Source organism: Neodiprion fabricii, chromosome 2, assembly GCF_021155785.1.
Source record: "Neodiprion fabricii isolate iyNeoFabr1 chromosome 2, iyNeoFabr1.1, whole genome shotgun sequence".
Taxonomy (NCBI): domain Eukaryota; kingdom Metazoa; phylum Arthropoda; class Insecta; order Hymenoptera; family Diprionidae; genus Neodiprion; species Neodiprion fabricii.
This window is the reverse complement of record NC_060240.1, coordinates 23,426,316-23,451,105: the sequence shown is the minus strand read 5'-3', so window position 1 is coordinate 23,451,105 and position 24,790 is coordinate 23,426,316. Positions and strand designations below refer to the sequence as shown.

Here is a 24,790-nt window from a genome sequence, read left to right as displayed (position 1 = left end):
TTTTTGGCTATTTTTATGGTTTTTTGCAATTTACTCAAAATTTTGAGGGTGTACGGGCAAAACTGACTTCAGATTCGGATTCAGTGCGTCAAAATACATAAAGATGGGTAGGTCCGGTCAAAAGTACAGACCACTTTTTTTTTATTTTTGTGGACCGGTGTTATTAAAAAACAATACATTTGTTTTTAGTAATCTCTATTTTTCATTACTGTCAAAACTTTTCCTTATTAAAAAAGAGGCGCCAAAAACGAGGAATAAATCGATTCACACTCGGAATTTTATTGTTTCAATTATTTGTTCTCTTCTGGATTACCCCCACTACAAAAAGGGTGGGTTCAGTAAAACAAAAAGCAAAAGGAAAGAAGGAAAAAATCGACCGGCTCTGGAAATTTTCTTTCTTTCATTTGTTTTTTCTCTCCGAAAATACAAAAACAAAAGCCGGGATTGAATTTAAAAAAAAAAAAAAAGAGTGAACTGCGATCGAACCCGTGTCCCGCATCACTCCATCCTCATTTTTTTTTTTTTTTTTTTTTGAGAAGGAAACCATATTTATTTAGATGAACAATAAATGTACAATATTTACAATGTTGCACTTGTAATTATCTTAGTTTATGTAACTCCGGCTTAAATTTTAAGCTCAATCTAACATTTTGTTTTACATTAAGTGGTTAACTTATTTTTTAGTGTTTTGTTTAAGACTTGAATACAGTATTATAGCAAAGGCAGCAGTAATTAACTTAAATACAGGAAAACTTCGCGCAAAAACCTGTGATTGAAAATTCATCCTCATGTGGTATCCACTCAGCCACACCACAGCTACGTCCGTGAGCGTGCGTTTGCTCGGTATGTTTATGGAGCTTGCTTGGAATTCGCTGATGCTTCTCTGGAAGATTCAGTTCGAGAAAAAAAAAAATTTCCCCCAACCACTTGCCCATTGCACATTTTGCATAAATGTTATCGAGCTGGCTTCGTATATTTTTCCATAGACTGCGTGCACAAATATTCGAGATTACCAGGCGTCACATATTTTCATATCAATAAAAAAATAATATATATTAAAAAAAAAAAAAAAAGTATTCGGACTGGGAATAGTTAACTAATTTGGTTCAGCGTCCGCTAATTGATTCCAAGATTCATCAAATCTGGAGATACTTTTATTCGCTGACATTCATAACTGAAACAAAAAAAATCCCAATTCTTGCATTCCTGGAAACATCTGTACGAGCGGGGACAAGGATGCGATTGGCAACCACTTGCTCGAGCAGCCGAGTGTATCTATATATACACGATTGTGGGCCACCTTCGGTGCATGGCCGCTTGATGTCAGGTCGGAAATGGGCCACCTTCGGTGCGTGGCCGCCTAGGTGTCACGTCGACGCTCCAACTTAGCTGGTATCACGAAAAGCCGAGCGTTGGAGATCTCCCTACTCATCTCTGCTTAAACTCCTTTCAGTGAAGCTGCACTGGAGATTTTGGTATTGTGGAACGCAAAGTAACAGTTAGCTTTTGTTCAATAAAGTTTATGCGGTAAACTCGGTTCAATGTCAAGTTGTAGAACTGGGCCTTATTAGAGACGAAGGGCCCAGACCTATGTAGAAGACTGTGGACGAGAACTAGGAATTATAATCATTTTTTAAATAAAACATACTCTCACGATCAGCTGGGTGCATGGCCGAGCGTTCCTTGATTAATGTTCTGTTTATTAAATATAGGAAGAAAAAGGGTGAGTTTGCTCGGTCGGTAAGGATACGAGTACTACATGACGTTAATTTAAAGTCTAACTTCTGATTTGTCCGGAAGTGTCCGTTGGATATCCCAACTCTCTGAGGGTCACTAACACTGTAATCTGGGGCTAGTGCTTGCCGCGCTAGCTAGCGAAAAAAACACGTACTGTTTGATCCTTGCGGTTTTACAATGGTTTTACTGTCATCCACATGTCGGGTTTGTCCCCCTTCTCTCTGTACTCTATAAGGAAAACAGTAGACAGTCGGAGTACAACATGGCGGTAGTTGTGTGTCATGTTCTCGTGACGTCCCTCCTTCTTTCTCATACACTCACTTTTTTTTCGTCAATTTTAACCAATTCGTATTGTGGAAATAATGCTGTATTGTGCTGTGTAACGTGTAAGTGAAAATATTCTTAAAATGTCTACCCGTTCGCAGCTGACGAAGGATTTAAACGGTACGTTGTTTATAAGGTGTTTACCTTTTAAAATTTCCGCAAAGTGGTTGACAGTCGCATTTAAATTCCAGGAGAAAGGTGTGTCTTCTTTATGTTGTCATTCTTCAGGAATCACTTTGCACAGATAATTCGGGAATATCATCCTGTTGTTCTCATGTATTATTTCACTGTTAAAGAATTTTACTGACATCACGTCACCGCGTCAATATTTGCTAATACTTACCGAATTTTATACGGCAAGTGTTTCTTCGGTGCGGCAAAATTCAAACAAGAATAGTTTACAGTATCTGAGAAAATCTAACGTAATGCATTTTCAATTATTATTTATTTTGCTATTTTCAATATATATGTTTATCATTAACTTTCATTTATTATTGTCACGAGTGGCACAATGCTTTGTGAATTATTTAAACCATCTGCGTTAGTATGTTTCAATGCTTGAAACTTAGGAAACACTTTGCTGTTCAAGAATCCAATTAATACGAGTTCTTTATCAAGGGTTTTCTTTTATCAGAAGATGATAACAATTGATTGAGAAAAATCTTTTACTTTCTTTGCGTGATTACTTCTCAGTTATTTTTCCTCTATTTTTATCCATAATCGTAGTTTAATGAATAGGACGATTTTTTTCCATTTTACAGAATCCGTGAAGTCCTTGTTGGGCAAACATGTTAAAATATTACTGAAGAATGTTGTGAGGTTAGAAACAAAACAGGATAAACAAGATAATCGTGTTCTGGTGAGTGTACATTATATTTTAAGATAATTTGTTGGGGAATGGTAATTTTTCATGTTATAGTAAAAAATTGAAGTAACTTCTGAAATTGAATTATAAAATACTCCCTGTATGATAACATAATGATATTCCTGTGATGAATCACACTGGTTTTGACTAAGATAAAAAACTATTATAAACCGTTTAATAATTTAACAACTGATGTCATACTTTATCACGTTAATTGGCCATAGATCTTTGAGTTTTGTTCATAATGCAAGATTTTTACACACTAATTGGAGCGAATGAGAAATTGTTTTCACACAGCGCAATATTACTTTAAACTTGAGCTTATAATTGTGAGAAATCTATGGACAAATAGTGAAGCTCTATTTCTTTATCTGTATAATTATTCACAATGTATTATAAGTTTAATTATACTATTGTCAAAATGATTATTTATCATAACTGAGCAGTGGATTTTACTCTGGATGGCTTTTCTGAATAAAATATACCCGCATCAGCTATGAGTCAAGGATAAAAAATACGTAAAGTGAACCCTGTTATCCATTCCTCAAAATAATCATCATTACCTATGTATATAACATTCAATATAATGGTATCAAAGCCTTATCAATTGTTGATTGGCAATCCCTGGAAAAGATCATATTATGATCGATATTAAGTTTTGTGATAAGAATTTTATACATTTTATACAGCAATTGTTTTTTTTCTGTTTTTGTGAGCTGCAATAATCAGTTTTTAAGATTTTGAACATCACATGATCAAAAAGTTTGATTTCACTGTATATGGGTTAGCGTTATCCAAAATTTTCTTTTGCTTCAATCTTGGAATGTGATGGAACAATTTCAAACTTTCTTCTTAATCGATACGCCATACATAAAATAAAACGAATAATTAGGTAGAAAAGTTATCGACCAAAAGAAGAGCAAGAATGTTTCTGAAATCTGCAAAAAACCTTTTTTTTCTTCTAACTATGAGTTAACTGAAAAAAAATATGGGCGTTTTATCGCGTAGCAATGAAAGTGTCTTGATCAAAACTGTGAAAACAAATATGACATAATTCAAAGAGTATAATTTCAAAAAGTATAGTTATTCGATGAACTGGATTTCGGTGATATTTGACTATCACCAAATGCATTATACATTCAAAAACTTTTGTTTTTTTCAAAAATATTGAAAGCAATCGTCTTTGGCATTGAATACATAAAATATTATAAGTGAATTTAATAATTATTCAATAAATTTGAAGTGATGATTAGAAAATCACGTCTATAGAGAGCCCAAAATGAAAGAAATTAAATGCTTCCGAGTGATAACCGAGTATAAAATTAGTAGATTTCTCGTAGAATGATGATGACATTAACTTATTTCACCTTATAGAAGTCAAATACATCATACATGCGTAAAGAATAAATGAACAAACTGTATTTACCAAATTTTACCTTTGCAGTACGACACCTTTTTGAACGATACAATCTATCTGGATTAGCATAACCTGTAGTTCAACTGGCCGGTATGCTTACTCGGCTGTTGCGTATACATTCAAGTAGCTGCGACAGGGCTTTATAGTAGGGGTACATAAGTGTTGGTACATTCCTTCCCCCATTAGATGTTCAGGGCTTAATGTGGTTTTTATTCATCAATCCCTTTGCATTTCACTTAATAACCGACTAATTTAATTTTTTATACGAACCAACCATCTCAGCATTATAGAACTCATAGTCTTTACTGAAGATTCCACCCATATAATTTTTAGCCTTCATTTAGACTAGTCACTCATCTGGAAAACTGGGAAATGTTGCTGAATTGTAGCAAGTGCTTTTCTATTTCTATGAAATTTCTATCAATAGTTATTTACGTGGTGGATAAAAATAGATTTTAGTAAATACGATACAAGAGCGATTGTCAGGAATTGCATTTACACCTTATAACTGTACACATGGCCACAGTGATTCTGAGATGGCTAATCTTGTAGAATAATCGGTTACACTGATAATAGAGAATCAGAGAAAGCATTATAGCCTGCAGCTTCACCGCCAGCCAGCCGTGAACCAGGCTTAATCTTTATAAATATAACATAACCCAACGGTTACATGTGATAATATCTCAAACCTTTTAAATCCACAGCAAAATATTTTGTCAAAATAACCCCTGCAATAATAACCCATAACAATAATATGAGACAAAACCACCTCACAACAAAACTTCATAAGACAAAATAATTGTATACAAAAGCATCTCACGACAAAACGTCACGGGACGAAATGTCCCCATCTGCGTTGCATGCAGTTTGTTGATGCATGTGACATCAGTGGGGTGTTCTAACCTATCCTAACCCAAATGAATTATGTGTATTTAAAACTACTTTGTTCTGTTATGTTTTCAAATTGTACACACTAGTAACGTTCAAATAAATAGTATTCTTCTGAATTTTAATGCTTGTTATTTTGTCGATGTTATAGGGTCCCTGTTTCTTTTGTTGCAGGTTATTTTGTCGATGTTATTTGGTCACTGTTTATTTTGCATCAAGTTATTTTGACCTTCCATATTCTTGCGACTAGTTATTATGTCGTAGGTAGCTGAGGTGGGTTGTTTTGTCTCGTGGTACCAACCCAACAATACAAAATTCAAATGGCATTATTTAAACATAACCTAGTGCCAATGTAATCGACTTGTCCAAATTATTCACATCACAATCTGTGTGCACATGTGTACGTGTAGATAAACAAAAGCATTGCAATGTATTCTATTTTTTTTTTTTTTGTAATTTTTGTTTAATGTAACAACAGGACTTACGTTTCATTAAATTCTCTTCATATAAGTACCTAGGTATATAAATCACAACAGTTATTAGTAATTGATTTTTATTAATTACTTACTACAAAAGTTAAAAGTCGTTGACTATGCAATTGAATAAAAAATGTAATTGAAAACTCACAACGGTAGTTTTCTGCCGATATTACATTATGTTTCTAATATCAATCACTGTTATCGTTCATCAACCAATATTGCAACCTCATTCCGAAGAAACAGGCAGTGAATTATTCACCATATTTTGTGTATTATGGAATTATTTCCAAAAAACAATCTTGCGCAGGTATTGACGGCCGAGCGGCGGCGGGGGGGGGGGGGTATTTTAAATATCAAAGTAAAGGAAAAAGGAAAAATAGCTGTAGTTGAGCCTATCTGCACTCCAATTCTTCACATTATGTACCTCTTAGCAAGTCTTACAAGATCTCATTTCAGCTATCGTAATGATAAATTCATATTTATTAATCATGGCCTTTCTCTGTTTTTTTTAACAGGTATTTTCACCATGCCGCCTATTTTTATTAACAGCCAAAGTGCCAACGCGGGTAAGTTGTTAGCAACTAATGATTTTTTACGTGAAAGCCTATAAGGTGTATTTATTTTATGTGTCATGATTTGTCAGTATTTTCTTTCACCAGAAATAACACTGCAGTCATTCATTATGATCGTCCAAATTGCCGATCCATTGATCGCTTGCATAGGTTTTCTGATATAATATCGATAATCTCTCTACATATCATTTTTATCGATAACGATGCTTTAAAGAGGGCGGGCCATATAGATGATCGAAAATGAGGTTAAATTTGTATGATAATATCTAGGATACTTTATTGAACGTTTAAGATGTGGAAAAAATTTTGCTTATTTGAAAATATTTGTTCTCAAATATCCTGGAGAGAATTGTTGCTGCATGATTTTTTCCGGACATGAGGTACTGCGGTAGTTGTAGTCCTTAAATTCTTTGTCTGTTAGAAAATTGGGAGGAAAAATCGTATTTTATATGATATGACCCTGTCATTAAACCTCAAAAAAAAATTGTTCTTTTTATTTTGTTACTGGACATTTTGATTTATCGACGAGGGTTTGGAACTATGCATCTAAAAAACCTTGGTTGAAGTAAATCGTTTGTATAGTATTTTTTTTTATCGCTGCCGCCATATCGAGAATATAGTTCTGAGAAAAACGAGTTGAGTTTCAAGTAAAGAAAAATTAAGAATATCTCTACAGGTGTCATGGCCACTTGAGCATAATCGATTAAAATCTTTATAGAGATTAGTGTTTTTTTTCGTTGCTAATGGGCTATTCCGCGTCAACCGGATCAGTCATCTCTCAGATATTTTTTCAATTTGGCATGTGGATTGTGTAAGGGGAGTTAGATTTTTGTGCCAAAGCGCGAATCTCGTAATGCAAAATTCGATTTTTTATTAACAATAACAAATTAGACTCCCATTTTTTTCAAAAATTCATAACTTCGGCAACAAATTAGATACAATTTTTTTTTTTTTTTCAAATTACGCGGAAAGCTCCATAAAATTTAAAAAAAAATACGAAATGGTAAAAAAAAGTTGTTATCAATTGTTTATTTAACAATTAATTTTTCAAAGATTTTTAAAACAGTGACCGACACGATCAAAAAATTTTTTTTAAATTCTGACATGTTCCTTGAACTGTACTACAACCTGTGAATTAATTCCAGAGGGGTGTTTTTCTTCGTTTTCGAGTAAAAAATCATTAAAGGTGTCGATGCGCATGAAATTGCGGCGCGTCGAGTCTCTACGTAATGGCGGGCGGCCGGTTGCCGTCCACCGCTACCCCGCGGCGGCGTCGCGGCGTTATTTTAGAGTCATTTTCACGATGTAGGACATGATTGAAAAATCTGAAAAAAATACTGTACCTTCACAAGGCCTGCTCAAAGCGATAAGTGAAGTTTCAAGAATGTGTTTTTCACCGTTTTTTTATTACAGAGATTCAAAATAACAGTTACGCACCACCAAATTTCGAATCTCTGTAATAAAAAAACGGTGAAAAACACATTCTTGAAACTTCACTTATCGCTTTGAGCAGGCCTTGTGAAGGTACAGTATTTTTTTCAGATTTTTCAATCATGTCCTACATCGTGAAAATGACTCTAAAATAACGCCGCGACGCCGCCGCGGGGTAGCGGTGGACGGCAACCGGCCGCCCGCCATTACGTAGAGACTCGACGCGCCGCAATTTCATGCGCATCGACACCTTTAATGATTTTTTACTCGAAAACGAAGAAAAACACCCCTCTGGAATTAATTCACAGGTTGTAGTACAGTTCAAGGAACATGTCAGAATTTAAAAAAAATTTTTTGATCGTGTCGGTCACTGTTTTAAAAATCTTTGAAAAATTAATTGTTAAATAAACAATTGATAACAACTTTTTTTTACCATTTCGTATTTTTTTTTAAATTCTATGGAGCTTTCCGCGTAATTTGAAAAAAAAAAAAAAATTGTATCTAATTTGTTGCCGAAGTTATGAATTTTTGAAAAAAATGGGAGTCTAATTTGTTATTGTTAATAAAAAATCGAATTTTGCATTATGAGATTCGCGCTTTGGCACAAAAATCTAACTCCCCTTACACAATCCACATGCCAAATTAAAAAAATATCTGAGAGATGACTGATCCGGTTGACGCGGAATAGCCCTAATTTATTGCCAAAATTCCTGTCATGCAATTGAAGCAACTATATAGCAACTAAACATACAAGTTTTATGTTATTTTTATTTTCTTTCTTTACTTGTTGCGATGCCAACTTTTTGTCAACCTAGCATTGGTATTGATTTCACCAAAATGGGTTGTGCTCAAGTGGCAATGACACCTTTAGAGTTATCAGAAGTTGTAGGTATTTTACTGCTGCGTTTGGCTATTCTGCTATTTTAGAACCATAAAATAAATTATGTAGACATATACAGTGACATATAAGTACTAGTGTAAGAGGAACTATTTGCTTGTTGTTACACAAATTAGGTTCGATAGGGACGAGCGGGGATCGATTCCCATAATTGGCGCCGTTGCACCTGATGTGTACGCGGAGTACTTAATGTCCACATGCGGCAGCTTCTACGGAATTCCGATTTTCGCTTCAAAAGTTTCGGATGATATTCTTAGAATGTTGGGCTATCGGTTTGAGAAAAAAAAAATTGATTTTTTGAAAAATTTATAGAGCCCTCTCCCCTTAACCCTGTAATTCACGCTGGTACGTTGTGCCCAGCCCCCAAATTTTTTGTTTGCAGCTTTTTATCTATCAAATTACGTTTTTGGTAAGAACTGTCCAGTTTTTTGATTCTACATGGCCCCTGAAATGTTTCTAAGTCTAAAAAAATATAAAATTTATTTATTTATTGCAAAAATAGCACATGTAAACAAATGGTCAAAATTCGTACTTTTCCACGAAAAGAAGCATTTTCAGCTAATCTACTACGAAAATCCGAATGCTTATTTTGATAAAAATTTAATATACGCAAAATAACTACAGAACTTTTCCAAAATTTTGCTTGTTGTTTTTGTTTATCCGCCATATTGGATCCGCCATTCTCAATTTTCGAATTTCTGGACACCTTTCTTCGGAAGCCAGTATTTCGGAAACTACTGCTTTTAGGGACTTTTGTCCATGAAAAGTTTTGACCGGGAGGATATATACTGTAACATACTGAAAGTGGACCTTTTGTTCGACGACGATATTTGAAATTAACTCCCAAGTGGTTACCAATTGTATGCTTTCTTGAGACATCTGACCTAACAGTTTTTTTCTGTTCTTTTTTTTTTTGTTGCTTTTTATCGGTTTTGCTCGTCGAGACGAACTCAATATTGTGTTTCACAATTGGCAATTTTGTTAAACCCTGACCTGCCGTTCTGTGACGTAGGCTGCGACTAAACCAAATATTTGTTGTGTAAGGTGGTTGGGGGTAGGTACGTATTTCAAGTATAACTAAAAAACGTGTAACTTTTCAATCAATGTATGAATACTGTTCTTCCAACTGATGTATGGTTACTTTAATCGAGAAATCGTTTTATTTAATCAAATGAAAGACACAAATATTATCTGTTTGGTTTGATAACTTTTCTTTCTTAGTCTATGTTCGAATTAATTTGAAAATAGTTTGTCCGTTGTTTTCAGTCTACAATATTTAATTCTGAAATTTTAAATTTGAAAACGAAATCAGTAACTCCAAAACCGAAGAATACGAATCGTGCAGTTAGGATCTGACCAGTTTCGAAAAAGTTATTCTTGTGAAATTGAAAATTTTATCTGCTGTATCATAATCAGTAACGATGAGCATAAAGACTTGGCTAATCATACTCATGTAATTTAAAGCAATTTTTAAACAGTTTAACTACCGTTTTAGGTCCTCGACACAAAATATTAAACTTTGACGTTCGATGGATTTATAATATAGCTAAGCGATCCGTTAAAGCTGGAGATATTCAGTTTCGATAGAAATGAGTTATCGCGAAAACTCAAGCTGCGGCCAACAAACAAGGAAAACGCTCAACGAATTTCGAGTATCTTGGTAACACAATTACAAAATGAGCGCTAATCGGTGCGCCGATCTAAATCGTTCTCAAAATTGGTTCGCAGGTAATTAATAGCGCTTACCGCGACGAAGCCATACCAAAAACTCTCCCACACCGTATTCAGACATTGGCATTCCCTCGTGACGAGAAACTGCAAAATAATTCACAATTCGCAAAACAACACACCGACTTGACTCCAATGCACGATAACTTTTGCGATAGTTCCTATCTGGTGCCAGGACTCGAGCGATGAGCTCCGCTACGCGGTGTCGAAATTCGAACGGCACTGTACTTAGAAGACTTGAAAGATTGATCATGAATTTTAATAAAATTCTACAGGCCTTGTCGTGAGACACCCGACGAGTTGAAGTTAAACTACGGAGAAGTGTGCCGAAACTAGGTTTTGAACATCAAACGATGTCTTGGCTCCTGATTTCTGCAAAATAATGGTCTATGGCTAATGTAACAAGGAAAATCCAAGTTTGAAAATACTTCCCACAAATATTTTGGTTGATTGGATACGGTGATTTCATTGAATCTATTGAATATTCGGCTGCTTAAAATTATCGCGAAACCAGACCAAAAGGTACAGTCAAGTGTATGTTGGTTAGTTTGGTCTTTCCCGGGCTTTTCCCCTGAAGGGATTTTTTTCGTTTCCTTTGTACCCTATAATTGGAATATGTTTCTCGTCTCCTCTTTCTTTGTCCTCTTCTTTCTCTCCCAATTTCCTTTTCTCCTTTTCTATTCCTTCTCACTTTCCCCCTTCTCCCTTTCTCTTTCCTTCCCCTGTTTTGCATCCAAACTGGCCCTATAGTTTTAAGGTGGCTCCCGAACCACCAGAGTTGCGGATGAGGTACACAAGTATTTTTGCTTAGAAAAATTTTTCTGGTACCAAAAGGGGCTTGAACACTGGCTCCACCGCTTGGTAGGCTGGGCTTTTGCCCACGTGCCACCGCGACTCAGGTAGAACCAAATGATTCAGTCGAGTCGACCATTGGATTCCCCGTATTACCCAAATATTTAGGTCATTTGAAGCTAATATTTATTTCAGTCCAAACAAATTTCTCAAGCATACCTTTTCGTTAAGAATACTGATTGCTCTTCAGTGTGAGGAAGCCTCCTAGCCCAATATCGTATACCCTAAATGAGCCTTACATTCTCATCCAATCACTTTTGAAATTCTTTTCTGTGATTTTTTTTCAGTGTGGTGGGGTTGACTTAACGCTAATCCAGTGCCGAGTTGCAATTTTCTCGAGAGCGTAAAATTCGCGACTGTGGTTTATAATCAGCCCTAAATGAGCCTGAAATTCTCACATAATCACTTTTTCGAAACTCTTCTTTTCCCCCTAGTTTTTGGTATAGTTATGATACTCAATATCAGCTGGCACAACGCCGGTATTAGTACCGTTTTTTCAAAAAGTATTTTCAAGCATGAAACTTCCTTACGGTAGCATTTCGCGAACCTTAAATGAGTCTGACATTCCTGCGTACTCATTTTCTAGGGATCGTTTCCTCTTTTCTAGTTTTAGGTGTGGTAGTACTAGGTTAACGTTACCCCAGTACTACTACAGATTTTCTCGGTTTTTTCAAAAGCCACAAATTTGGGACTACTGTATATGTTGAGCCTAAAATGAGCCTGAAATTGTTGCGTGATTGCTTTTTCGAAATTTTTTTCCCTTCCCTAGTTTTCGGTGTGGTCATGGTGGCTTAACGGTACTGTAACATCTATACTATTTTCTTCGGTATTTTCGAAAGCTTGAATTTTGAGACTAGTGCGTATGAAAAGCCTCAAATGAGCTTCAAATTTCTCTATCATCGTTTTTTCGAAATTGGTTCCCCTTCATTAGTTTTCGGTATGGTGGTGCTGGCTTAACGTTAACTTAGCACCACCACCGTTTTTTGCTATTCTTTGAAGAATATGAAATTCGGCATTGTGGCATTTAATTAGGCTAAATTGAGCCTAAAATTGTAGTATAGTTAGTTTTTCGATTTTCCATTGTGGCAGTGCCAGCTTAATGGAGGTCAGGGAGATTACGGCTCGCTGGCCAACAACGGGAATCTTGACCGCCTCGGTTTCCCTTGCGGAAGAGCTCTTCGTTGGCGGTCCATTCGTAGCCTCATGTAAGGCCTTCCACTCGCGGTGTAGCCTCTCTCTCGTCGTTCCTTCGGTGCAATTCTCCGCTACCGTTGTCACAAGACGCCGTCGAATTCGCCATCGATTCCATGCTTGGTGCCGCATGTACTTGAGAACAAACATATGCAGAAATCCTGACATACTCTATTTACTAGTTTGTAATGTGTCCCCTCTCAGAGTTTCGGATGCGTAACCCTTGTCCTGGCGCTTTTTTCGAAGTTATTGCCGATTATTATCGCGAAATCCCTACTTTTAGGTTCCGCCTAGAGTTCAGGAAGTCGTTGGTAACGTGCATTAAATATGCCACGTTACATGAAAAGACACGCGTCAAACAGTTTTACCTTTTTTACAATCCGCAAAGTTTTATGGAACGTTTTTTACGTTCTATTACTAAAAAGTACGGTTTTTCTTTGTCTTCCGCGACGAAAAAAAATTTATTAACAGGTTGTGCATCGTGAAGGTATAGTCTTTATAACCTCGCATATTTAGTCATCCATGCGGTCGCTTACGACTCATTCTAAACTTGACGTCAAACGATCTACTTAGTAGCCTAGCCGTGGTGCATAATCTAATTTTTTAAAAATCAAATCACACCTGGAAATTCAAATACGTAAGAGAAAGTTCAGTTTGATATACAATATTTCTGTTTTTCAATGCTGCAATCGTATAAGCGTTCGAAAAATGATACAATAATGTAGTTGTTCTGAAAATATTGATAACACATCGCTTTTTTGGTGAAATTCGTTGACTTGAACAGGTTTTTCTTACTCATAAGGTATTGTAATGTTTTAACTAAATTTAACTTGATTGACCCTATTGTTAGTCATACATCCTGATATATTTAGAAAAGTTGTTGGAGGGAAATATTTAACGTAGAAATATCACGGAAAATTCATTTTTATTAGAAAGATGGTGGAGTAACAGGCAACAGGTATTTATAGCAATCTTCATCCGATGAATGAAAGCTTTCCGCATTCGTCACAAAAAGTCACACCCTGTTGATTGAATATTAGCACACATTGCAGGTTAGAATAGTTTTATGTGAATGATGTTGTGAATGTGAGATGGGAGATTAATACATGTTTTTCTCAAGTTTGGAAATAAATTACATATATGTCCACGTGTGGATAACGATTTCTGACTCATGCAATTACATCACTCACGTTGGCTCATGCTACGTTCACACTACTAGTCGTGCGATTACAGAACTCGTATTTGTACCGAGCCACAGTAGGGAATTTTAACGAAAACGTGACCATAAATCGGAATATTCCTATAATTTTTCCAATTTTGGTATACCAACGATTTTTGGGTCGCTGATTACGAATCTAATATCAAAAAATGGCGGCTCCGATATGGTACGTTAAAATAAGAACTTCGAAAGAACTTTGAGTGTAAATTTATTTTCTACACGTTATCGGGGTCGCTGATTAAAATAAGAATTTCGATTGAAAATATACTTTTCCCATGTTTTCGGGGTCGCTGATTACGAATCTGATATTAATATTTATATAAACAAAAGTTTGTTAAAACAGGACTCAAAATATCGAAAATAGGTTCAGAAATTTTGGGAAAAATTATTATAATCTCGTAATATGGTAAACAAAGTCTTTATTGCTGCAAATTAGAAAAATTACGGCAATCTGAACCCAGTTGAATATTTGGCCTCTCTAATTGCTTCGTAACTTCAATGTAAGTGACAGTTATGATCCTTCATCGAATTTCATATAATATTCTACCGACGTTTGGTGAGTTTCGCTTCGATGTAACGGAAAGAGCTTCATGTATTGATAGTGGAGTATGTTCTGTCTTTGATAATGTGGGTGCAGGTGCCGGTGTTATAACGTCTTTGATCATTTTCAACGAATCTGAGTCTCCGGAAGAGCTGAGATTCATTTGTGCTACGTAGTACAACTCATCTGCGGTATAACTTTCACGAAGTTCTTTCGTTTTTCGTCGTCTCGGTCACTCACTTGATGCAGCAAAGTCCAGTGAGGGACGGTCACGTGTGCTGGCTTCTTTGGTTTTGAATCAGTAGGAAAAGCTACATCCATCTCTAGTCATTGCTGATCTTATCAAAAAAAATGTGTCATTTTTCTTCCTCACTCTTGCCATTTTGTGCGTATGGCGGAGAATAACCTCGACAAATGTCGCTTGGTACCTTGATGAATTAGAATAGCACATTTACTTTTTCGGATAACTCGTGTTCCAAATGTTCTACCTGCTTCTGGAAATCCGTGGCCCAGCGCTTTTGCATTATTAAAATGATCTCCCTCCGTTTGAATGTGATAAGGGAAGTTCTAGAACCTAAAAAGAAAGAATAGAATTCAGCATCAATTATGAGTGGCACAGTGATCCGAATTAGGATTAGACATACGTGACCCCTTTGTGCATTTGGTTATAATTCAGTAGAATGTCGACTTGGCATGCAGCGAGCCAGCGCCGGGGCTTCTCGGAACACGCATACGCTTACTAAAAATGCTCTGGAACGTGCGTCGCACCTCTGCGCACTCTCAACGATACACCAATCAAAAGCTGACATTCTAAGCTACAACTTAAAAAAAGAACAACGGCCCGGTTTCGCCGCGCTCCGTATTAAAAGTCTACGCAAAGTCAATATTTATTTCCAAACGGAGGCACTATTTCGGATTATCGTTAGATTACGTAAACACAGACAACAAATATTATCTTTCAATTGTAAAATAGGCAAAATTTTCTACATACCTTGAGGAAGAGTATCCATTTTGTTAAAATTGATTATCACTTTACACTGTTGCGTTGTAAGTGTTCAAAGTTAGCTTCAATAAGAGAGCGACTTTGACGCACGCAACTGTAACCGACGACGGTCAACTTTGAACTGAAATATCTGAGGGACTGTGAGGAATAAAAGATCGGGACAGCCAGGACCTTGAGCAGAAACTTGTTCTCAACCGATTCCTTGGGCTAATATACTTGAATTTCAACCTTCGTTTTTCGATTTATGGCTACATTTTCGTGAAAATTTCCCACAGTGCGGGCCTAAACGTGGAAACAAGCCACCTCGCCGCCTACAGATAGGCAACCAGGCGTTACAATTGCGTTTGTGATTTGGCACTCTGGAAAGCCGCGTAGCGCGGTGACCTCATCGAGGTTGGATCGTCTTGCCGCGCTACGTGGTTTTCCAGAATGCCAACTCAGGAACGAAATTGTAATGCCCGGTTGCCATTGAGAAAATTCAAATTTATTAATTGCGTTACTAATGATTCGATTATGATTGATACTAAAGTTGAAACTGTGTCATTACTATGACCATATTCACTAACAGTACTATATTTTTTTGTACAGATCGACTGCCATTTTCACTATTTAGAGATCACGGCCGTGGAGTCCAAAAGAGGAAACCAGTTGAGTTTAACTGTGGGAGACAGAATTTACAGCTTCACAACTATGGGTGGCGGAATCGATACAGCAGAAGTAGACGCTATGATAGAAGCATTGCACACTGCAATCCGTAATATTTTTCCAACGGTACCTCTGAAGTAAGTCATGTTCATTTAATGATACCACGGTCTTACATACAGGTCTTGCGACTCTGAGTTTCGACGTGGGCCTCTTAACGTGTCAAGCCGCTAGCGTCGCTGCGATCGAGGGATGCCCGGTGCGACAAGGATGACGATAGTCGCGCTCGCGCGTCACATGGGCGTGGAATCAGTCGTCAAAGGCTTATTCAAACATTGTAGGTTATGTTGATGCATCCCTCGATCGCAGCTCCATCTGGATTTTTTTTCAACAGAGGAGCCACTCTCTACCATTGGAATTCTATTGAGTCGCAAGACCTGTATGTAAGACCGTGAATGATACTAACTCGTTTATTTCGATTTTTCCTCGAATCCATATCTATCTGTTTTTCAACTCCGCCTCCTCTATTTTCAAAGGAAGAAAATAATAAGAGAGATATTATAATAACCCTGAAAATAAAAAATCGAGTTTTCACACTAGATTTTCACATTTTGAGATCTAGAGAATCACTTCCGACCATTTTTAAATGAACGATCGGACGTGCGATCAATTTTTCGTCCAACGATATTCTGAGATCAAAATAATGGGTTTTGAGAACTTTGATCTCAATTCACGCGGTCCTTTACCCAGAAATGATCAAGATAGATTTTTAACTCAACCGGCTAGAGAGTTCGAGTTATTCGAATAACAAAATGGAATTAAAAAAGCCTAGATGTTACCGGTGATGATAGCCTAATGATCTGGTGTATTAATTAACATGTCACAGACATGAACATGAAGTATTTTTGTGCTGACGCCTGTAGAATAAATCGATGGGTTTGGAATTTTTCAGCTACATCATACGAAAAATAGATGTCATACCGACTAGCAGACTCCAAAGTATAAGAGGTAGTGAGTTAGCCAGAAGCACGGAAGCTACGAGGCATACAGGACCTTGTGGCGGATTTTCTACACAGTATGCCTGTATGTGCGATTTACATGGGGTTCCGTACAGAGACGAAGTGGCGTGGGTAAGGGAAATCTTGATATCCTTAATCGAATTATTTAAATTAAGACTATGTTAATTGCTAATCCATTCCCTTTGTTAATAATTTGATTCCGATATAGTCGCATATCGAGTATAATTCATCGAATTAATGGGGGATTCAGTGATTCGGTCATTTATTATAGTTGAGCAAAACCATCAGGTGCCGAAATTTTGATTTGGCTGATATTTGGATGATGTGTTATCTTGTGCACCAAAGTACGAAAATCTCTGAAAAGCTAAAACATCGTTTGAATGCGCACCCTTCTCGTAACGTCGTGATTGTAATATATACCATGAAATTTCGTGAATACGCAGAGTAACGACCCCTAATTATGGGCAATTCAGAGTACACATACTCTGAGCAGAGCGATGAGTTTCAGATTTTTGGATTGAAGCCGCTAGCGCGCGGCTGATGTCACCTTGGCGAAACTCGGAACTGCTCAGAGTGGAATCGTACCTCCAGTTGCCTATAATTAAGGATCCTTGTGGTGCGCATTTACGTAATGTCACGGTATGACAAGCGTGTGAAGATTATACTATTCCGAGTCCGTTATACAGGACGTCAATAAAGTAACGGGACGGCTGAATATTTCCGCCGTCCCGTTACTTTATTGACACCATGTATAGTGGATAAATGGAGAAGGTGCCGATATTGAGTAACTATATCCAGTTGATGCAAACTTTTTTCGGTTGTGAATAGGGTTTGAGATTGAAAATAACTTATCATTTCATCTCACAGTCAGTATTTTATTCAAAATGAAAAGAAACAACAATCAGCGTGGCACATGATTATAACACGAGGTATTTATTTCAACTGCCTCTTGGTCACTACACATTTAGTCGGGCCACCGAGGATTTCCGAGCAAACTTCGGATCCGTTGCGCGCGCCGCTCCGGCGTCTGTTGCGACGGCTGTTAAAGTTAGATATGAAAAACAGTTTTCTACTTTATCTTAACATATCCTACCAAAGAGACCCAGCCCTGGGTCATTTTTCCGTTAGAACTGGGATATGAAGTGGATGCAGTGATAGTCGGCAGTATTAGCAATTAGAGAGTGTTTTATGGTGACATAATTGACGATGGCTTACCATTCAATTTTCCTGACACACCAACTTCCATTAGGTCGATTCTCTCTATTCCAACATGGTTACACAATGTTTTCAGTATCCATCAAGAAACTGACAACCACGGTTCCAGTCTAACTAATATTAGTATATAACAGGAATGCCGAAAACTGACTAATAATATAGGTCATTTAAAAGAAGTAAATTCTGTGTCGATACAATAATCTGTATCGTTGAGTCACCCCTATGTCAAAAGACTCACAATCAGTCGAATTTCACGCCAAGTACATTGAAAGCAAATTTTAAGTTTCCGCGCGAGCCGACTCATTCTCCTCACCGCGATGGCAAGTCTACGACCTGTACGCCGAGAATATTATCACATTTCTCCCCTTTCACAATTTACTGGTCACATTCGAGAATTTTATGCAGGATTTGGGTTTGAAGAGTTTTTAATTAAGCTCCATTTCAATGCAATCAGTGAATGGAGAGCCGAGATGTATAATTTATCTCACACCTAACCTCTTAAAATTGTTATTTATATTTAAACTTATAGTAGTACCTTCTAATGAATTTTTTTTTCAACACGTGCACGAAATAGGCCCTTTTTGTCGTATATAAAGTGGTACGTGTGGATTTTCGTGACGTGAGAACATATATGAGTGAGGAATTCCGTTAGGGTTTTTCTCCTGTCAAAATCGACCTTCCCCGACGAATGCCTCACCCTAAAGTGGGTGGGAAATTGTTCATTCCGAGCGTAGACTTGATTACCTGCTTAGACAGGAGGAGTCACCAAAACAGTATAACTGAATGATTTTGTTTATCAATCACTATTCTTATGATTAACCCTAGTCACTTACATGGGGTCCAGTTGACCGCACAACCTACTTTAAGGTGCAATTTTAAAGTCAGTGTGCTTGAATCAGGATTGTTTATGTAAGTAAAATGGAGAATGATTGAAAAACGTTGGGGTCTCAGAGACCCCATGTAAGTAATGTGGAAGTTTCCATAGGTTTAAGTGACTAGAGTTAATTTATATAAGTGAAATCAAATACGAAACGTAATTATTTTATTTTGTCCTATGCGTACGAAAAAGGGCCTGTACATGCATTTATTGCAAAAAGCACGGTGTGTAACAGGGGGGGGGGGGGGGGGGTAAGGCAATCACTGCCTTGAATATGAGGATTCTGTACTAGGCTTTATCTCGGGTGCCGAAGGTCGAAATTGTGCACAATCATTTGATCCTCGGTAGAAATAACCCGTTTACCTCCTTGTTGCACAATGTACTATTAGGCTCTGGTTAAATAACCATTTCAAAATTATTCGACTTGTTTGTTTTAATTGATTAAATACTATAATTTTCGTCCTTATTTATAGTTACGCTCATTGGCGTTAAATTATATCGATCACCGAAATTTTGATTGATTGCAGGAATACGGTTATTCGATAATACGTCTAATGATCGTATAGAATCAACCAATGTCAAACAGGCTTTTTTATCACTCGGTGCAATTTTTGCGCCGTAATATTCATGCATTGTATATGAAAATTGATGTCAGTGATGTTTAACAATGTATCATCATTTCTTACATTTAAAAACCTTTCAAAACTCGCTGTGATTTTCTTTCCATCCGTTCATTCGCGTCATATGTGACGAAGTTGACGAATTTTTTATGAAATTGAATTGTGTTCCGCACTACCACCTTATCGATCAAATATAGCGTGATCGACACGCAGTCTCGTTTCTGTCTCTGTAAGCTTTTCAGATCGGTGTAACCAAAGAGGATATGATAGAGACAAAGTGGAAGCTGCCATAAGGCGCCAATGTATATCGCTTGTGGCTTGCTCTTTAGCGCCCCAAGTGAGTCGGAGGGTATATTAGTTCCCCATACCACCCAACGTACCGCTCAATTTGAATTGAAGTTTGTGGTGAAAAAAAAAAAATGCTGGCATGGATATGATAGACATGATATGACTGACAACCGGCGTTAAAAATTAAGTTTGACGTTCATTTGTATGGAAATCATATCACTAAACTTGATAATGTAGCAATTGAATTGTTAGGAAAATACACAAAAATCATAAAAGTATGATACAAATATCAACTGTATTCACATTACTATCATATTCCCAGCGTTTACATGATTTTTACTTTTCACAGTGTCTACAGGGTTCACAATTTATGAAATATTTTAGCCTACAACATATACAATATTTACGATATCTACACTTCAATAATCTATATTTGTGGCTGTTTATCAATCCACATTAATATGTACACTTGGGGACAATGAATCTGAGACAGCTAATTTTTTACACTAGTCAGTTATGTTGGCAACACAGAGAAACATACAGCGCCGTATTCGGCCGAGCGAGAAACTAATTTAATCTCAGTAAACATAACATAACCCATGAACGTCGAATCTAACCTTAGAATATGTGCCAATCTAACAAGTCATCATCCCTAGTATTTTATTATTTTTATTTTACCCACCATCCAGTGAGTAGTAACTATTTTGAAGTATATCACGATGATCTAGATTTTTTTGTTTGTTTTATTGAATAATTCAAGTAGTAAACTATTTGTCACCATCGATGAAGAAGAGTATATTTAAGATTCATCAGTTGCTTGGAAAAGCCTGGAACGGAAAATTAATTCCTAATACTCTGATCCGCATAAGTACTTTCTCAGTGGTTTAAAAAACGGCTCTTTTTATTTAGGGTAGAATAAATATCACATTGAACTAACCAGATGTTATGTCCGGCGTACCACCAGTCTCTTTGGAGACATGGGTTCGAATCCCACCGCTGCCACCAATATCGCGTTCGTGAATGGGATTTACTCCCGAGCGGTAGGAATAAACTGGTTTGGCTTCACTTTTACGTGCTAGGACAACCGGAAATTAGGTAGAGGGTTGAATGACGTTGGGTTTGTTTGAGATACCAATTATATTTATTTATTGAGAGGAATTTGAGATAGGGGTAAGAACGAAGTGTGTTCTACGAAGCTATATAAGAAGTCTAGATCTGACGTTGTTGAGAGTTAGAATACGAGTATCTCCAGAGACGAAACGTATGGATGTAGAAAAGGTGCGAAGATGCTGAAGGAAGGGAATAGAATAAGATGAGTAAGGGCGATAGTGAGTAGCATAAGGCTAGGTAGAGTTAAGAGGACAGGACAGAGATCATGATATTAACATAAGAACTGTGGGAGAGTTAGCGAGCAGGAAAAATAGAGAGAGGTGGTGGTTCGCTGGACGTAACACCGACATTAATAAAAAATAGAACAGATTACAGAAAAAATTTAAAAGATAAGTATGACAACTCTACCTATGACGGTTCGAAGCCTGGCTGTGAAAATAGGAAGATTTTATTTCTAAGCACTATATCTTTGCGTTTTTCGATAGGTTTTTCAAGAATACACGACGAACAAGAATAACATGAATATCTGTTCCTTTCAGAATATTCCAATTTGATTGTCCACTCTAGTGGACAGGCACTCATTGTCAGTATAATTGGTGTGAGACATGTACTCCGAAATTAGATCTGTAAATTGTCCAAACCACGTCACTTTTTAATCACTTTTTTGTCACTAAATAGTCACCTTTCGAATATTTGTAGTTATTTTTGTCACTTTTTCTAACGAAGCAGACCTCTTATGAGCCCTGCTGTTCTCACTTTCTTATTTTTTTTTTTTGGACGTTGCTTACCGAGCTCGCGCGGGAACTCTGGCTTCCCGTGCGACTCAAGCCAGGCGGCCAAGGCGAAGAGTGGGCGGGACTTAAGTCTATGCCCCTCGCGTGCTATGGCCCCCCACTCTGCACTCCGTTGGGACCAGACCGCTTGCACTTGAACGTTTTGAAGTTCTGACGTTCGAGGAATATAATTGGAAGCCCGTATGAGTTTCGCGTGGTTGATGAATAATAATAAGTTACAGAAATCATTGAATAATCTTCGAGTTTTCAAGAGATCTTTTGCATAACTCGTTGCAGTAAAGTGAAAAATATTAGAAGAGAAATTACCCGAAACAGCAGTTAGGTAATTCATGACTAAATACTAGGGATGGGCGATATCAAGCAAACGAACGATTCTCAGAATCGATTCGAATTGATTTTGGAAAAATCGATTCGTCCAAAAAATCGGATACAAAAGATTGATCTTCAGAAGATTGATCGTTATTTTTACTTTTTAGTTTAACTGAAAACCTGTAGCTATATTGGAGATTAAAAATCGTGTCACACAAATGTAGTACTTATTCAACAGTTTTGATATTTAACAATAGTTTGCTTTGGGTCATATTTGTTTATCACAGCAATAGTTTTCATATACATATTACACAAATCCAGCCGACTAGGTGGAAAGCTTTCTTTATTAGTTGTGATATTAGATTTATTCAGCGCTAGAAATTGGTCGATTCTTTTGTATTCTCAAACCTATATTATCCATAAAATACAGAATGCCAAAATAGACTGTCAAAACTTTTTTTAATTGAAGATTTAAGAACCTAATCCGATCCTTGCAGACTTGGAATCGATTCTAGAAAAAAACGATTTGTAAAGTATCAATACAAAAGATCTATTTTCTCGATCCAAAAGTTCGATTCTTGAGTGGTTCGATCTAGAATCGCGCATCCCTAATAAATACATTACCATCAATGACCCAGGTCTCACCACGTGGAGGTCGCTGCGATGAAGAGACCCACCCTATCCCGTCCCAATCCCAACTTCCCAACCATGCTAGGAAAAATCAAAAGTGTTACATACATCGATAGATATTCAAAAGAAAGCGTTGAGTTTTTCATCAACCTACCGGCTTCGAAAGAACCTCACATCTTACAATATAGTGTGAACCATGAATTTCTAACCAAGGTTCTGATGACTAGGCAGATTGAAGTAAATAATTCGCTATCCGAAAATCACTGATGGACCTCCATCGTTCATGTAGTTTGGCAGATACAGCTCCGGACGGACACACGTTTTAAGAAAAAACACATGAATGCATATTGTGTGAACCATGGCCTTGTAATCAAGGTTTTGACTGACTAGGCAGGTTGAAGTAAGCCACTGGCTAAAACCAATATCCTAATTCCGAGTTTTCAAGATGCCGAAAAATTCCGCATAGTGCTAAACGTGGTTTTAGATTTTCATAAAATATGGGACACATAAACTGTAATCAAGTTGTTACTGGGTATATCGGCTGCTCCGAGTCCTGCTTAGCGACCTGTCGCGCTGGGTGATAATTCTGGAATGAACACTCGCGTTGAGCGCTCCGATTTTTAGTTTGATCGCTTCGATTGCCGGTGGCGTTCTCTGCGCGCGGGATGTATTTGTCGCGCGTTTACCACATTTCAATAGTGTACGTACATGTAGTTTATTCTTCGGACACATCCATCGAGACAACCCCAAACTTTGAATGCGAGTATTTGAGTGACACGGGCATCTTTGCGTTCTGTCTTTCAGAACAGCCCGTTGCACATTACGGTCACTCCTTGTACCGTGCCTTGGGGTTCAGTCATCCTTCAGGGCATTACCCCCGCCGTCTAGGGGATACATGCTTTTCATTTTCCGGGTTGCCTGAATTCATAATTGACTCGTAGATGTAATAGTTACGTCCCACGGCTCGGGTCACGATACAGTCGACAACACAAGTTTTATTCCTGAAAAGTAATATGCCAAATATGATACACTTTACACATATTTTACTGTTTGCAATAAACAAGTGCTATGTTGTACGCAAGTTGTGTCGATTTTACGAATGTAAATGCTGTAATGGAACATGCACACTACTCACTGCTTGTGAGATTCCCCTGGTTAATAATCAGTTAAGGTCACTTACAAGTAGGTTATTGTTTTGGGTAGATGTATTATTGAAGTATACCGCGATTTTATCAAGTATACACATCACGTGTCATGACTCCTGAACGTTCTTTGCACTCACAATCAGCTATCTGTCTGTCATGAGATGATGACCAAAATTCAATCAGTATCCGATATTTTTAGTGCGTTGAGTGTGCCTGGTTGTTATGGTCGTTCAGATATGCAGCATTCCGAGTACCTCTCTCGCAACGTTATTTTTTGGATTTCTCCGGAAACTTCACCTGAGAACCGCAGCTACTCGTATGGCCAAGCATAGGTTGCTTTCCCATCTACTCTTCTTACATCTGCGTGTTGATATCGTTGCGGACTTCCCTCTTGGCGCCGTAGAAACTTCAAAAAGAAAAAAAAAAAAAAAACTCCAAACCATAACTCATTTGCATGCCTCCACAGTGTTCGTTCTTAGAGTTTCGGTTGCGTGACACTGATCATGGAGCTCTAAGTTCAATTACAAGTAGGCTGAATACATTTCAAATTATGCAGGCCAATGAAGGTAATTTTTTTCCGCTGACTCCACTGGTCTGCATGATTTAAAATGGATTCAGCCAGTAATATCGTGGATGGCTTATTTTCTAGTTCTCTCTAGGGCTTGAGAGCTGTTTGAAAAGGGCACCGCAAAATGCCACGTTACAACTAATGCTCATATACGACTGTATCCATCCGTATACACTATAGGTTACTCAGAACTATCGCCTCACAGGCTATGTATATACGTCACACCCGTAAAGTTAGCCTCTCCTATCTGGTCTTGAAAATTTGTAAAACTTTTGGAAACCTATTAATTAAAGACCTAATTTTGAGCTCTACGACGTTTTGTGTGTGTGTGTGTGTGTGTGCGTGCGTGCGTACGTGTGTGTGTAGCGTTACAAAGTTCATCCTCATTCCAAAAACCAAGAAAAGGTGGTTCCGTTTTTACACGGAAC

At 37.3% G+C, this 24,790-nt stretch overlaps 1 protein-coding gene across 2 annotated transcripts in view; it reads left to right on the top strand.

The window, feature by feature from the left end:
• The first annotated feature begins 1,975 nt into the window (after positions 1 to 1,975).
• LOC124175818 (F-actin-uncapping protein LRRC16A) overlaps positions 1,976 to 24,790 on the top strand; it is an 83,328-nt gene continuing 60,513 nt past the window's right edge. For both annotated transcript variants that reach the window (XM_046556385.1, XM_046556384.1), the window contains exons 1-5: positions 1,976 to 2,181; positions 2,823 to 2,920; positions 6,226 to 6,276; positions 15,734 to 15,927; positions 16,740 to 16,917. In XM_046556385.1, the coding sequence (XP_046412341.1) occupies positions 2,145 to 2,181; positions 2,823 to 2,920; positions 6,226 to 6,276; positions 15,734 to 15,927; positions 16,740 to 16,917 (558 nt within the window). In that variant the 5' untranslated portion in view covers positions 1,976 to 2,144. The remainder of the gene's footprint in view (positions 2,182 to 2,822; positions 2,921 to 6,225; positions 6,277 to 15,733; positions 15,928 to 16,739; positions 16,918 to 24,790) is intronic.